Source organism: Trachinotus anak, unplaced genomic scaffold, assembly GCF_046630095.1.
Source record: "Trachinotus anak isolate AG129_WGS33_773 ecotype Australia unplaced genomic scaffold, CSIRO_AGI_Tana_v1 ptg000010l, whole genome shotgun sequence".
In the NCBI taxonomy this organism is placed as follows: Eukaryota; Metazoa; Chordata; class Actinopteri; order Carangiformes; family Carangidae; genus Trachinotus; species Trachinotus anak.
The window spans coordinates 17,839,701-17,855,255 of NW_027273861.1; the positions used below are offsets into that span (position 1 = coordinate 17,839,701).

Below are 15,555 nucleotides of genomic sequence, written 5' to 3' on the forward strand. Positions count from 1 at the left end.
CTCTTATTTTGAAACAGGAAACAAGGACAAGACGTCGCTATGGTAACGGTTACAACTCTGCAAAGATTAGCTAGTTAGCAACGTCCTGTGGTAGCCATAAAATCAACTCGCAATGGAGGGGTCAGATACATACCTCATACGACCTAATCATCAGCACAAGTGAGTCGGTCAACGTGGTTCACTATCATTTCTAGGGGGTAAAGTTAGCTTTAAGCTAACGAGTTCATTGCTGACGATAGGTTGTTCGCTAGCCACTACATCTGTTTTCCAGTGTAACTAGCTATCATGCAAGTACTTACTACAGTTAACGGGCGTCTACGGTAACGTAGCTAATAACGTCAGCTGTATACATATGTGGGAAAAGTGTTAAAATTACTCTAACTCTAATGTTGGTAAATTGTGTGGTAGCGTCGATGCACTTATCTGCCTCATTGTTGATCAGGGTTAAGAAGTTAACATCCAGAATTGTCTTCTGCAGGAACCTCACGAATTCATAAGTGCTGACTAAAATATATACAAGATATTACTCACACATATTGTGGGGCATTTATGCAGGTGTTTTAGTTAATGTCCTGATTTGTTGCTCACTGTAAAATCTTTCAGGTTTAAGCCAGCCATGGTAAAGGAGTGCATTCGTGAAATTGTGAGGGAGCGACTTTCTGGGGTGCAGTACGACCCAGAGCAAGTCCCGGACCTGTCCCGTTCACTGGCAGACTGCATTAAGGACAAAGTGAAGAGTGAGTGTTTCTTTCTCCCTCTCTTGTGATCTAATTCAGATGGACCAAGTAGCCAAATACTGAAGTAAATATGTGTTCATCAGTGGTGTCACTTCACAGCTTGATTTAATATTCAGAATACCAGTGAAATAACTACAAAACTAAAGACTCAGCCTAGTGTTGGCTAAATTCACAATAAGATAATGTACAAACAAAACTAGAACACTGAAAAAGTGATCATGGTTGTTACTTGAACATGTCCCTTTGAGTTTTTAATCCTCCCTTGTCAAGTAATGATGGCCTAAAGATGATCTGCCACTCGGTGTGGCTGGCAGTACAGAATCCCTTGGAGAAGCAAAGAAGTGCAATGTGAAGTGAATATGAGAGTGAATATAGCTATGTTTGTCTCTACAAATATAGTTCACAGATAAAATATCTTCCCTTAACAGAGCTTAACAAGTCTTTCTAGTAAAATGTTTTGGTCAAGTCATTATTCTTGTCTCAGCCCTGTATATTTTTGCTGTTCTCCTCCTGTCTCCTGCTACTCTCCATTTGCCCACCAGATGTCCTCTGACTTTCCTCTTTGTCTCAGTCACCTGACTCCCCACACCCATCTGCTCACCTGTTCCCCATTCCCCACACAGCTCATAGTATACATACCAGCTGTCTTTCCCTTGTCATAGTCATCATTGCATTCCTCATACCCATACCTGCCAGCTTGCTAGCTGGCCTACCTGTAAGCCTTTCTTATCACCATCTCCTTTAATAAAGTTATTGAACTGTTCTGGTGTACCTGGTCTGTGTCTGCACCTGGTTCCTACCTCCTGTTGCCTCATACAAACCACCATTACTTAAGTGAATGCTACACAGCAAATTTGGCATAGTAGTCCTCACCTTTGTATTGTCCCTTTAAAATGTTTGCACACTGACTTACACTATTCCTCTTCCTCAACAGATGTAGGATTTGACAGATATAAGCTTGTTGTGCAGGTCGTCATTGGAGAACAACGGGGACAGGGAGTCAAGTGAGTGATTATTTTGTACTGGTAATCACAAAATAGCCTTCACAATTTGTAAAACTTGTATAATTTAGTGGCATACTATGTTGTCTGGGGAAAGCAGTTGATAGATTTGTTGCACAGACTCAGAGGCACCCAGAGACTTGGCTTCACAGTATTTCTAGGAGTATATAGGAATATATCATGTCAATAGAGTGGTACAAGCACTTTCACTCCAGCCTGCTTAAAAATACATTATTAAGAACATTTTAGAAAATCTTTACTGGTACCAAGCATTATTTAACTAATATTTCCTCATACTGTAGCCTTCTTTCTTGCTGTGATTATTCAAACAATGTCTTAGTAGCAGTAGCTAGCATTTGATAGCCCAGCATCAGATAATAATTTGGAGTAGTGTAGTCTAATTAGCTCAATTCTGCTTTTCACATTTACAAAATCAATGTTTGTAAATAACTTGTAAAATTAAAAACACTGTGACACAATTTTTTGTGGCAATGAAGATGGTTTGAGGTGAACTTCAATGTTGTTTGATTTCTATTGACTCTGCATCACATAGGTTTTGACTCAACTAATTTCTGGGCTGTAGTTTGTGGTACAATATACTATCTCCCAGCTCTGTTTCTCTTTACCAGGATGTCCTCCAGGTGTTTGTGGGATGCTGACACAGACAATTATGCAGAAGACGTTTTCATGAATGTAGGTACCTTTGTTGGGAAAGACAGGGGGTTATGGACAGACTTCTCAAATTCGTTTTTTTTCTTAATTTTTCTGTTTTGTCTCTACAGGACAGCTTGTTCTGCATGGTGGCCGTATTTGGAAGCTATTACTACTGATGACCAGAGGATGGATGACAAGTCTTTCAGATGAAAAGATGTGAGGTGAACATCCAAATAAGACTGTTCACTGTTCGCATTTCCGGTTCACAGTGTGTTGATCTGAAGTAACTGTGTGTGTAACTGCTGCATCTTGAGATCAACATAGATGACATCCGATGTAGAAGTGATGGATATCTGTGGTGAGAATTCCTTTAAAATGAAGGACTCACCTGGAATTATCACCTGGAATATTGTGTGGTAACTCAAAACCTGGCAATTTTGACCCCTTGAAGGCCAAACAAATTCCCAGAGGTGGTGATGAGTTTAATGTCAGGGTGGGTGTTGGACTCCGGTATAGTCATGAGATGTTGTATTTACTGAGGAAGGCAGCTAACTTTCACATCCATCTGTTAAAAATGTCAACATTACCACATTTTCTTTTATTTTGAAAATAATTACCCAAATACCAAGATGACCAGTTGTTTTCTTTGAAAAAATGTCTCTACTAATACTTCCATAACATTTTATTGTATATTTAGCCAACCCTATAAAATAGTGGGCTGCTTGTGATCACAAGCATCATAAAGGACAGCAGCAGCCATTCTGTCTAGTACATGAAGCACTTTCAGCTTCAAAAACACAGTGAAGGCAACAGATGTTGCAGTACAATGTGTTTTTGTACTACACTGTGGGTCCTTGATTTGCACAACCGCTACAGAAGAGTTCAGTCAGTACTTGTCTTTGATTATAAGCATCATAATAGGGATCACTGCTGCAGGCCAGCTATTTCAATTTTACTGTAATAAAACTGGAAAGACTAATAGAGGTTTAACCATTTTCTCTCTAGTGCATCAACACCTTTATTGATCATTAACTTAATTCTACTCACCTCTTTACACACTGCTACCTCCTCACTTTTCAATGACTGAAGACCTTGTAAATATTGATCAGCTGCAGTTTGAGTTTGACACTTTTATTTTGTTATCTCTTATTGTGGTCATTGTGTTCAACAGTAAACACAAATCCAATACAGAAGTGATGTTTCAATATCTGATGTTCAATATCTCTTGTTTGGAAAAAATGTTACCTCATTCAAGTTCCTCTTATCCTTGTTCTTATACACACTGTTTATAGTACAGTAATATTATGAAGTCACTAAATTATAATCACAGTGAGCATTTGTAGATTTGCCAAAACAAATCAAGCCATCACTGAAGCGACTTTAATGCTGCATTATACAGTTAATTGATGGATTTTTCCAGGAACTGAACAAAATTGCATTTAGCAGTAAACGGAAAGAGTTACTGCTCTCCCAGTACAAAAAGTCCAAGTAATAACATTATTTTTATGACGTAATGAAAAGAGTTCGATGGTTACCCTGGTAATATCTTAAATTTGAAAACATTGGCACTAACAGTGCAAGCAGCTCAACCATGGCTCTACTTAAAACTAAATTTAAACTAAAATAAAAACTATACTATACTAAACTATTTTGACAAAAATGCTATGCAAGTGAAAATGAAAGCATAAAGCTGTCTACTTACACGTTTCTAGCCACACAGAATTTCTTGGTTTGAGTTAAGTTAGACTGTACTGTTTGTGTGGTAACTTGTTTTTTGTCTTTTACATGGGCTCTGTATTTCAGCAGTCACAGTGTGCTTGAGGACTTGTGCCAAACATGAAAATGACAAATATCTTTAATATCACACTTGCAAGAAAGATATTTTTCCTCTGAAATATAGAAATTGTAATATATTTTTTTTTATTTCATTAAAGAGAATTGTTTTTCCTTCCGAATCAATAGTTTGAGAAGGTAGCAGCATTTTTCTTAAAAGAAAAGAGACATTTTTTACAAATACAGATGATTCTGCCAGAACAAAAATGGTGTGAACAGATTGTTTGTAACAGTTTTGAGAGCTGTGATTCCTTTATTCAAAGACCTATATATTGAATGTCCCAAGATAGTCAATCTAAAAAAACACATGATAGCATTTGTGGTTTCCCCTGTTGTCCAATGAATTGAGAGGTTGGCCTTTGCTTGGAAATGAGAGAAACGAGTGGTGACTGTTGCTGGATACCTCTCTCTCAGAGGGTGAGCCTTCTTGATTGGGTTGGCTGGCTGAAGAGTCAGCTGCATTGTGGCCATAAAGGAGTTGCCCTGTTGCTCGCTGGCTTAATCTGTAGGAGTGGTCATGATGGACAATGTAGCTTCCTTCTAAGATGCTAAAATAATAAACTTTATGAGCAGCTTTTTGGTCCTCTGCCTGAAGCTCAACCTTTTCAGCCAATCTGTTGTCTCTAAAGTTTGAGTCAGGCATGGATTTGAAAACTGTTTGTCACTTACAGGTGATCAGCTGATTCAAGCCAATTCTGAAAGTATAATGCCTAGCCAACCTGAAAAAATATGCTTGGTCTAAAAACAGCAACCATAAGAGGAAGACACTAAACAGACATTTAATAGCATTTCATACCGTTTGTACAGACTGAAATGAGAGCTGCTGAAGCACAGTCAGACAGGCACCATTGCCTTAAAGTTAGTTACTCCAGAGGATTGACACTAATTCAGTGACCTTTTGGTCCACAGAGGCTTTCATCAGAATGAAAGCTATTATATTTGTTATCTTACTTGTTTTACATGAATACCACCAATTTATTCCATCAGATTCCACTGTAAGCCTGTCTAAATTTAGATAGATTATAGATTTAGTGAAGAGGCACCACTTTGGAGCAGATGAGCCGGCGAGGAACAGAGCCCATCACACTGTTAGACATCACAAAGCACCAGCATTTTTATTGGGAGACTACTGGGGGGAAACCTGTAACAAATTTAAAACCCAAAAGATGAATTTTAAGTGCAATTCTGATCATTGTAAGTTAATGAAGTTTTTAAGCTTGCTAACATTTGTACTGTATGTAGGCTCAAAATGCATTTGACATTTGTAGCAGCATTTTAGCATAGCTAAGATTCAATTTAGCTATTGCTTTTGTGTAGTTTGGTGTTAAGGGAGAATGAGAATATTTGTTCCATTTAGAAGATAATATGATTTTATTGTTATGCCCTATTTTGTGGCATGTTTGCTTCATTAAAAAGTATATTTGCCTACTGCGTTCTGTTGCAGCAATTTCCCGCTGTTGCTCATTTCACCTCAGATTTATGACTCCTCAAAGGCTGACTGTTTTCACAAAACAAATATTTCCCTTTCTCTACAGTATTTGCAACTACCACCAGTTATCTGAAAGGTTAGGAAACTCTTCTTCTCTCTAATTTGTTGGTGAAACTGATACTACACCGGTCTTCAGTTGGACAAGTCATTCTCAGATATGCTTGTGTCTGGTAAATACCTTTGGGCCTCTTCTGTTCATTTCAGCAAACCAGCCTCCAGTGTGTGTGTGTGTGTGTGTGTGTGTGTGTGTGTGTGTGTGTGTGTGTGTGTGTGTGTGTGTGTGTGTGTGTGTGTGTGTATATATATATGTAAAGACTAATGAGACAGAAGTGAGCAGTGAAAGTGATCAAGCTTAGCTGAATTAGTCAAATGACTCATACTCTGATTACATATCCATGCCAAAGTCAGTTTTCCCGTTCTATTTCTGGTTGCTTCATCGGATGAAATACAGCTGCTAGACAAAAGTCAGACTGACCCCTTTAAAAAGATTTTATTTTGAAGTCTTACCTGACCTTAATATGTGAATAAGAGTGACAGGAGAGGAAGACAGCCATTAATGGATTATACCTAGTTCATTTAATTTTCATCTCAATAATTTTATGCATTAAGTGCATGTTTACATCTTGTTCTTATCATTGAAGCTTCTGCTGTTTTGACACGTCTCATTCCCTCTAATTATCTTCCATCTGCTGAAACTCCAATAAATTCATTTGCACTGCTTTTATGATGTATGTATGTCAGCGACAAGTATGAAAAGGTTTGACCACAAGATACAGTCGTTGACTGGTGATAAATCATAAAAATATATATAGCCTTATATATATATTATATAGCCTTTATGCTGTGTTTGTTGTTGATATCAGAATGTAAAGCTACAGTATCCATGATATAGTGCAGGTCTGACTAAGCATTTCAAGAATTTCAGTTGAAAAGACTGATTGAAATGAAAAATTCCCAGTGTTTCACTAAATCAAATTGGCATTTGACTGCTGGTTTATTTGGTGAGAGACACAACAGAGGAAAAGAATGAACAGGGATTTATTGCTTTGTTATGATTGCATCGCATACTCTTTCAAATGTCAGAAGACTGTCATCCAGTTATATTAAGGGCTGCTTACTTTTGGTTTTCATGTAAAAAAAAACAAAAAAAACAAACCCAAACGAACAGGAATTTATTCATATTAAATGTAAAATCACACAAATAAGAATCAAACTAGCATTTGGAGAGAAAAAGCACTTTCAAACTGCACCGAGTACCTGAAAACATAAAAAAGGAAAAAACAGAGCACACAACTCAGCAACAACATAAGCCCTGGTAGAGGCCCGAGGGCCTGATTATAATAAAGTTATGCCTGATTTCTTTCTGAATGTGTTTGTGCAGTGGGTTGCGCAGAAGCTCATTACAATTTAATTCTAGATTTTGATGTTGTTTTTCCATGTGAATGCACGACGGCAGATGTTGACTGTTGGATGTGATTCGATTGTGGCAACTTCTGCAAACCCTCAATTATACTCTGCTCTCTCTTCCCTACTGTTTGTTGTTTTGGAAGCAATGTTATGGTGTTTTAGATAATACAGCTGGAGAATATTGTGACTGACTTGATTCTCTGATGTGGCTTAAATAGGTTTGTTGCTTTATTCTGTGGATTTTGTTTTATTGGCTAAATTTAAAGTTACTGCTTTTACAAAATTCCTTCCCTTTTTTCCAGTATTCACACTAACTCCAGTAAACACACATAACTGGACGTAATTTATACCATTGAAAGAACAGCACGTGGAATTATTCAAATCAGGCCAATCTGCAGTATTTGAGCCACACACTCTCCAGTCAGCACATTGACCAAATTTAGAATTAGAGGATCTGGCGCTATTGAAACATCATTAAAGAACGGAAGACATACCTTTTTGTTACCTGCTTGAAATATATATATTTATTAAAATGAGTCATCAGATGTCACAAAAAAGGGTCGCGAAGCTTTCATTGCTCATGTGTTCCTACTGTTTTAGAAACAATCACATATCAAATCCTCCAAATTAAGCAACATAGCACGCCAGAACACATTTTGTGAGAATGTGACATTTGTAACTGCCTTCAGGAACAACACACATATGGGTTTTCTGATCTGATGCTCCTGTTGGAAGGATTACGTAGCTAGGCAGAAAAATGACTTGGTAGGGAAAGACTATGGTTTGGGTTAACTAGAGCATTGTTGTGATTATTGTGACTTACTACAATAGTAAGGTTAGGAGAACCTTATAATCATGGTTAAAAGAAACCAGTGTTGACTGGACTTGTAAAATGAAATGAACATGATGTTTTGTTGACCCATCTGTCCACCCTGAGCTCCTCCCTCTGTGGACATTAATGCTTGATAACAAAATCTCACTATTTCCTCCCTTGGTCTTGATGGACAAAAGTTATAATCCTGTCTATCACATGAACGTAATTTGTCATTGCTGGGCATTTTGTGAAACAACTGGGTGGACAGATTCAGTAGATCTCACCCATGCTCTTAACCTAACCTTTTAACCTCTGGAAAGCCTGGCAGTTTAACTGAAAATAATAGGTATCTTTATTCTAAAATAACATGTCAGTCCTGCTCATGACTGACATGTCCTACTACAGGGCCTTTTATCCCACTCTTCCACGGTGAAGATCCCAAACCATTAAACAGGCAAAGGTGAAAAAAATATATATATGCTGAACAAAACTGTGACCTTGTACTGCCATGTATCACACAAAATTTAATCAGTTTAACTACTACAACATAATTGTAAAACATCATGAACATACATTTTACCTGAGCTATTATAAATTAAAAAGAACAAAGAACGTGTTTTCTAATATTTGTTAAGTACATGGACAGGTCAGCTTTCCTCACTATTTATGTCACCTTGTGTTATTTAAGCCTTCTATCCTCAGTCCATAATTTTCCATTGCTTATTCCCATGGGCCTGTGATTAAGCAGGCCTATTGATTTTCAGAGTAATCTCTTGACTCCTGAGTCTTAATTGATTTTCAGGCTTAAAGCCAACAGATGTACTTAAATACCTGCCCTTCAGAACATAATCCAGAACTGCTCTGGTTGGAGAAAAGGAAAGGCAATTCCCTTTACAATCTAAATGTGTGAGTAAGTGTGGAGCTGAGTGGTGTTGAAGGGAATAGCCCACCATGACTAAATTAATTTAGTGGAAGAGCTGCTTCAGAATAAAAAGACATGGTGACTTCCATGGTCTTATTTAATATATGTTTTTACTTTTATCAGTTTAATACCATACACCTCTCTACCAGAGTGTCACGTTACTCTAACAGGACCTTGTTCACTGCCGACATAGCCACCCTTTGTGATTGACTCAGGCTGAGATTGAACATCAGCAAAATCAAAGACAGATATTCCTTTTATCATCATTTAAAAGGCCTTTCTACTCGCTATATGAGCAGTAAATGTTCACTCACTCAAAGGAAAACCCTGCTAAAGTCATTTGCAGGTTTTTGTGTGATGTTTGTGTGTTATCTAATTTATGGATGGCTTTATGGTTTATGTTTGAAGCATGACTGGAAGTGTAATCTACTACAGCATCACTCATTGCTTCTTCAAGGTTACATTTTTATTAAGTCATTAACATTGATAGGCATGTGTTTTGCAATTCATGAACATGGATCCTGGGATCAGCGTCACAGTTTTAATGTTATGGGACTTTTTTCACACCCAAGGATTTGCATATTACAAAGGTTATTCATCAAAGCAGACAGCAGCAGAGGAAAAATGTCACCCACTGCTTTCGCTGCTTTGGCCTTTTTGGTCTACATGATTTGTCCATGTGCCATTGGCGATATCCTTTATTGGATTTTGACCTTGAGAAATGATACATCTGACCCACTCTATCTTTGTCAACTGGCAATGTAATGCTTTTAGTGAGATGATTTCTGCTTGATTGCATCAGGAACAAAAACTAGGTAGCTAATATGGCTAATGTTAGCTTCCAACAAATATAATTCCAACCTTGCACCTTCAGTATTTAGTTTTTTTCCCATGGACTGAAGTATGAAGGGTGCATTCACACATGCAAGGATGTGGCTTGACTCTGCCTGACTCTCAGCTGGCATTTTTATTTTATTTTTTTGGTGAAAGAAAAAAAAAATTAAAAGAAAAATATGTGAATGTTACTTCCTGCACACATATTATTTTATCCTAGCAAACAACCCCAACAACAACAATGCATTCTTATGCAAATTGGTGTTATTAATCTACTAACTGCACTTACTGATCTTATACCTGACCTAATTTTAGATAATGTTAAATTTGTATATTTACCCAAAAGAGCTCTATGACTGATGAAATGATTGAATGGTGAATATTATAAATACATTTTGTCAACTGTTCATCAAATTATACATTGTATATTTTTTTTGCCCCCTCCAAAAAGTTTTATTGACACTTACTAGTGTATGCAAAATGTCCTGCTCGCTGCTCTTCATAAAGCCTTGTGCAATGATTAAATTGAGGCAACACAGCTAAGCATGTCAACATATTTATTCACACAACGCAGAAGTTCTCTCACCTAGATTTTGTAGCTGAACAAGAGGACACAGTTTAGAGATGTTGTAGTGAAACTGAAACTGTAAAAACAGAGAGACCAAAAGTAGGATTTGAGGAGAGAGGGGGACATGTCTACCTATTTGTAGTGGAGCTCTTCAAATACTAATCAGTGCAATTGAGACTCGTTGCTTCTTTTCATACTCCGTGATGTCTTATAAAAAGTGTAGTTTAAATAGGAAACATGCAATTAGCACAGCAACACCTGTCTCCTTTTCCATTGCCCAGAAATGCGCAATGGTAATCAAACTCCCTCTAACTAGATATATTTATAGATCAGCTCTAATTACTGGAATGCAGAATTTGCATGAATACAGCCGGTGCCGTGCTTAGCATCATTTCCAGGATGGCTATTAAGAACTGGTGGTTAGTATAATTAGGGATGCTTAATTGATGAAAGATAATAATTGGTTGCAGTTTGGGTGTTCTCCTCTTAGTCCCTATGACGCACTCTTATTTCCCAGCAACATAAAATGATAATCTTAACAGCATCATCAGAATTGTTTTTTTTTTTTGTTGTTTTTTTTTAAGAAGCAGAACAATAACTCATATTTCTTGCCACTCATTGATTGCTCAAAGCCTAAAGGTGAAGTTATATTACATTATGGCGTGCACCCTCATAGGTGCCTCCGCTGGTGGAATGAACTCAGTGTCATATTTCACCCATTGATAGCACTATTGCAACACAACATGGATACATGAATACATTATCGAGCCAAACAATGATTTAATTACATGCCACAAAGTAATTATGTTTACACCCTGTTATTCACTTTGTTATAAAGAGCGACAATGGGAAGGTTTGTCTTTGCTGTGCAATTAGTTTTTTGGTCCGCACCCAAGTACAATTACTGTTTCCACGCCTGCCCAAACGAATTGCACCAAGGGGGAAAATGAACCAGGATTTGATTTAACCAGACTAAAAAGCTGAAACTGAACCTTTCTTCAACTTGTTTTACATTGTCTCAACTATCTCTACCGGCTTTGGAAGCCTGTATGGGAAAAAACAAAAGCAGTTCAAGCTCAAAGTAATTATCAAGCCACTGTGGTGCTGACTTGTCATTACCACAAGTCCTTAATGCGCAAGTAAACATCTGGTTTAAATGTGAAAGTAATTTAGTCATTGTTGATCTATTGTGTTTGTGCCATTTAACATATTTCTGAGATAGCTGATAAACCAGCACTATATGCTTTGCTTTTGCCAAACAGTTACTGAAGTAGATAGATAGACAGAGAGATACATAGATACTTTATTCATCCCTTGGGGAAATTCAATTGTCCAGCAGCTGGCACATATATGCAGTTTAGATCTCCCGTGTATTTGTTTTTCCCTTCCCATCTTGTTCTTGTTTACCATCATATTTAACTTTCCAAACTTACAGCTCCCCTTTTGAAACACCCAGTGATAAATTGTCATTCACGTCATCATCCTACTCTGAATCCAAATCTGTTTCTCAACATGTTGAAACTGTCGAAATATATGCACACAAATGAACAGATACATACACTGATGGTCAAAAGTTGATCTCCACGCAGTATTTCCCTGGTGGCACCCTCTGAGCAAATTCAGTTGAATAAACACATTTTCATTTGAAAAAAGGAAAGAAACCTGATCCTCTCAAGATATTGGAATTTGAATTTTTCATGTTTTATTACACCTGAACCAGTAAAGTAAGAAATCCAGGCGAGAGACATGTTTGAAAATCTTAACATTGCAAAATAGTCACATTATTTGAGCTTGTGATCATTAAGTAAATAACTGGATAACGTGAAATGTCTATGCCAGACTCATTCTACTATACACCTGCCAGGAGGCGCTTGCACATAAGAAATGTAGGTCAAACCCCTTGTTCCTGTGTGGAATGAGATGTGTGATTAATTGTGTTGCATTTACTTAAGTTAATTTTCTGCCACTAAAAACCAGGAGAAATGTGCACGTTATGAGGATTGTGTCAATGACAGCAGACTATGTATGCAAGGGACCTGCATTAAATGAGTTAATATAAGTAACAACTGTTTCTTACCAATAACAATAATTAAATCTCTTCTGCATCCTTATACTGCAGTCTTTTCAAGAATATATATTTTTGAAAAATTTTGGACAGGTAATAGATGATAAATATTTTTTCTCAGATGGAGTTCTCAGGTGGCATCAGCAAGTACTTGTTACTTCTTCACAGTTTGTCATTTTTTTCTTGCTGATGCACACCCTTCCCCTGAGTTTAGTTATGCAATCCCTCATTTACTGTCAGGACGAAGGGGAAATAAATACAATAAAAACTTACTGAAATAAGATGTCTTCTCATAAAGAGAAGATGATGTGTTGTCTCTGTTCAGACTCGCTGAGCAGAGAACCAGCCAAAAATTAAAAACTATCATTACCTACCAAAGAACTTATTACTTGTGGTATGAATGACTGTTTTGTTCTGTTTCTAGAAAGGGCTGGGTAACGGGCTGGGTATCTAGAATTGGTTTTGTAAGATCAAGACAAATTCCAGGAAACTTATTCCATGAATTGCCATGCAACCTATTACTTGTTGGAGACTGTGAACCAGTTCATATAATATTTTCTCAGAATCCAGTATGAGGAGGAGGCATCATCTCAGAGAACAATTTGACAATGTTGATTTGTTGCTGTAGCTTCACCTGTGGAGGATACTGGGGACAGCGTGTTTACCTTTGCCTTCAAATCCATCCAGACATTTTTTTGGTTTCTATAGCAACATCATCTGATCACTGTCTTGAGGCACATAATGTAAACTGGTAAACTGCAGTGTTTGTGAGAGAGCTCACTGTTGTAAAAATGTTAATGTGAAAACAGGTGCTGGTGACCTTGTAGTACTTTGCATCCCTGGATCCTGGATTGTCCTGGTGATGTTTTTTCTTAATTATATTACTGTGTATCACAAACCAAGCTACTTGTTGAGGTTAATAAATGATGAATATGATTTTTTCTGTCTGCAGAAAACCTTAATCTAAGATAATCTTTATAGAGCTGTTTTTGCACCTACTTTGAATAAGCATAGAAACCTTGAGAAATCCACATTGTTCAAGTCTATGTGGTGTTTAGGTCATACAGGAGCAAAATCATCACCTGTCACAACGGAGAAATCTGGTCCCTGTCCTGTTCGCAGTACCTCTGACAGGGCTGTGTTGTCCAGCGAACACACTTAGCTCTGTTAGTGCATGTGAAGCTACCGAGGAATCACTCCCTCATGACTGCACTGACTCATACTTGTTGTTTGAGTGCTCATGCTGCAAGACTCTGTCACGACCGCTGTATTTAACTTCTTCAAGTTCTAGTTGTGCCACGCCGTCAGAAGTGGATTGTCTTCAGGCAGCCTGCTCTTCAGCAGTGGCATTTTCAGTCTCGTTTAGAATTTGCTGACATTTTTTCTGTTTTACCACATATTGAAAACACCCAGCTCATTTATGATCAATATGCATGTCTTAGCAGAAGGAAAACTAGCATTCCTTTTCCTGCTTCACAAACTTTTTTGGGATCATGTAATCAAACAAGAAACTAGTTTTGCTAAATGTAGATAATCACAAACTCAATAGTCAAATGCATCATTAAATATTACTTTTATGTCAACTGTGATTGATTGATCAAAATCTGCATTTCTATGATCTTCATATACAAACAATATGAACAAAACAGCAAGTTCATTTGTCGCTACATTTCCCATATCATGAATACAGGGGTTATGACGATCACTATTTTATGAATTATGCGGTTGAGTCTCTGTCTGATAAGGTTTAAGTTTCTACTAGGTGCTATCTTAGTTCATATTTAGCTGAAAATGTTGTTGGCAGTGACATTTCTCATGAAAAAAATGAGCTGACGATGCCCAAAAATAAACACAATGGCAATAATATCCACCTTTTAATTTGAGAATTCAAACAAGATAAACAGGCTTCAATGTGAGGTTAATGTTCTTCCAATGTGACAACATAATTTCACCTTAGAGTTGAGCTTTTGTTTATGTTCTCCTAGATGGGTTGAAGCGAAGGCTTTGTGTTTGTGTTCAAAATCTACTGATGGACTCCGCCGAGAGTTGTGCCTGTGCATTCATGAGTCCTTTTTTTCCAATCTTCCTCTCCCCCTCTGGGGAGAGCTGGCCAAATGGCTGTTATTTGAAAGCAGCCAGTGGTACCCAATATTGCTTCTGGTTTTTTATTGATGATGATCTATCTTGACAACAGGTCCAAGGGTTTCCAAGCATCTGGCACTATTCAAGACATTTATAGCCTTTGACAGAAAATGTTGTTGCCTAATATACTGTGTGTATACATTATGTACTGATAATGTTAAAATTTCTCACTAGCTTTGATATGGCTTTAAAGAACACTGTTTTGCTTACAATATTTTACCAGTTAGATTTTTGCTGAATCTAACCTAACCATACCCAAACTTCTAACAATTCTAACAATTGAATGATACTATTCCATTGTTTCCTTTGATAAGTGCCCTTGGTCGATAGAAGAAAACAAAACTTCAACATATTTGCCATGTTGCAGGGGATAATGTTATGGACTATTTCTTTGCTCTGAGCAGTTGCCAGGCATTTGGCAGATACTCCAGAAAGTTTCAGCGCCAGACTAAGAAATATTTTGGCATACAACCATCCCTTAAAACAACCAAGTATTGTTTTTACATTTTAGTTATTGTACAGATAAAAGAAACAAGATATAACATGTTAATTAAAGGGTTTGAGAGCTTTTAGGGTGAATGTTTTTACTTGTGGAGAGGGCCAGGCTAACTGTTCCCTCTGTTTCCAGTTCTTGTGCTAATCTAAGACAACCAGCAACTGTATGTTGCCTTATATTCCATTCTTCCATTTCTGTAATAAAAAAAATTCTGTGCTCTAATAAGTAGTATTAAAAAATGACTTTGTTAAGTCATAAAAACTGGTCCACAAAGATTTAGAATACCCTTTGTTATTTAAAAAAAAATCCTTAAATTATTACTCACAAATAAACTGTTTTTAATCCAAAATATACAGCTGCTTATACCACATGGGAGACACATATGACTCAATTCAGTGTAAAAGTATAAAGAAAGAAAATTGAGTGGTGGTGAAGCTGAGTGCAATGGCAGTCAGGTACTGCTCACATCAAGTCCGCTGTGCAAGATGAGTAGAAGAATATAGAAGATTACAGTGTTTCCTTTGATCTTCAAGATGCTTATTCTAAGTGGCTTATTCACGTCAACATCACACTGCTCTGTAATTTCATATTCA

At 37.2% G+C, this 15,555-nt stretch overlaps 1 protein-coding gene across 2 annotated transcripts in view; it reads left to right on the forward strand.

Annotated features, from left to right (window-relative positions):
- dynlt2b (dynein light chain Tctex-type 2B) overlaps positions 1-15,555 on the forward strand; it is a 23,904-nt gene continuing 8,349 nt past the window's right edge. The window contains exons 1-5 of one of the 2 annotated variants that reach the window (XM_071488053.1): positions 1-159; positions 604-737; positions 1,672-1,741; positions 2,368-2,431; positions 2,521-2,613. In XM_071488053.1, coding sequence (XP_071344154.1) covers positions 113-159; positions 604-737; positions 1,672-1,741; positions 2,368-2,431; positions 2,521-2,568 — 363 coding nt within the window. In that variant the 5' untranslated portion in view covers positions 1-112 and the 3' untranslated portion in view covers positions 2,569-2,613. Of the gene's footprint in view, positions 160-603; positions 738-1,671; positions 1,742-2,367; positions 2,432-2,520; positions 3,586-15,555 lie in introns of those variants that run through there. The other variant, XM_071488052.1, reaches the window with a different exon arrangement.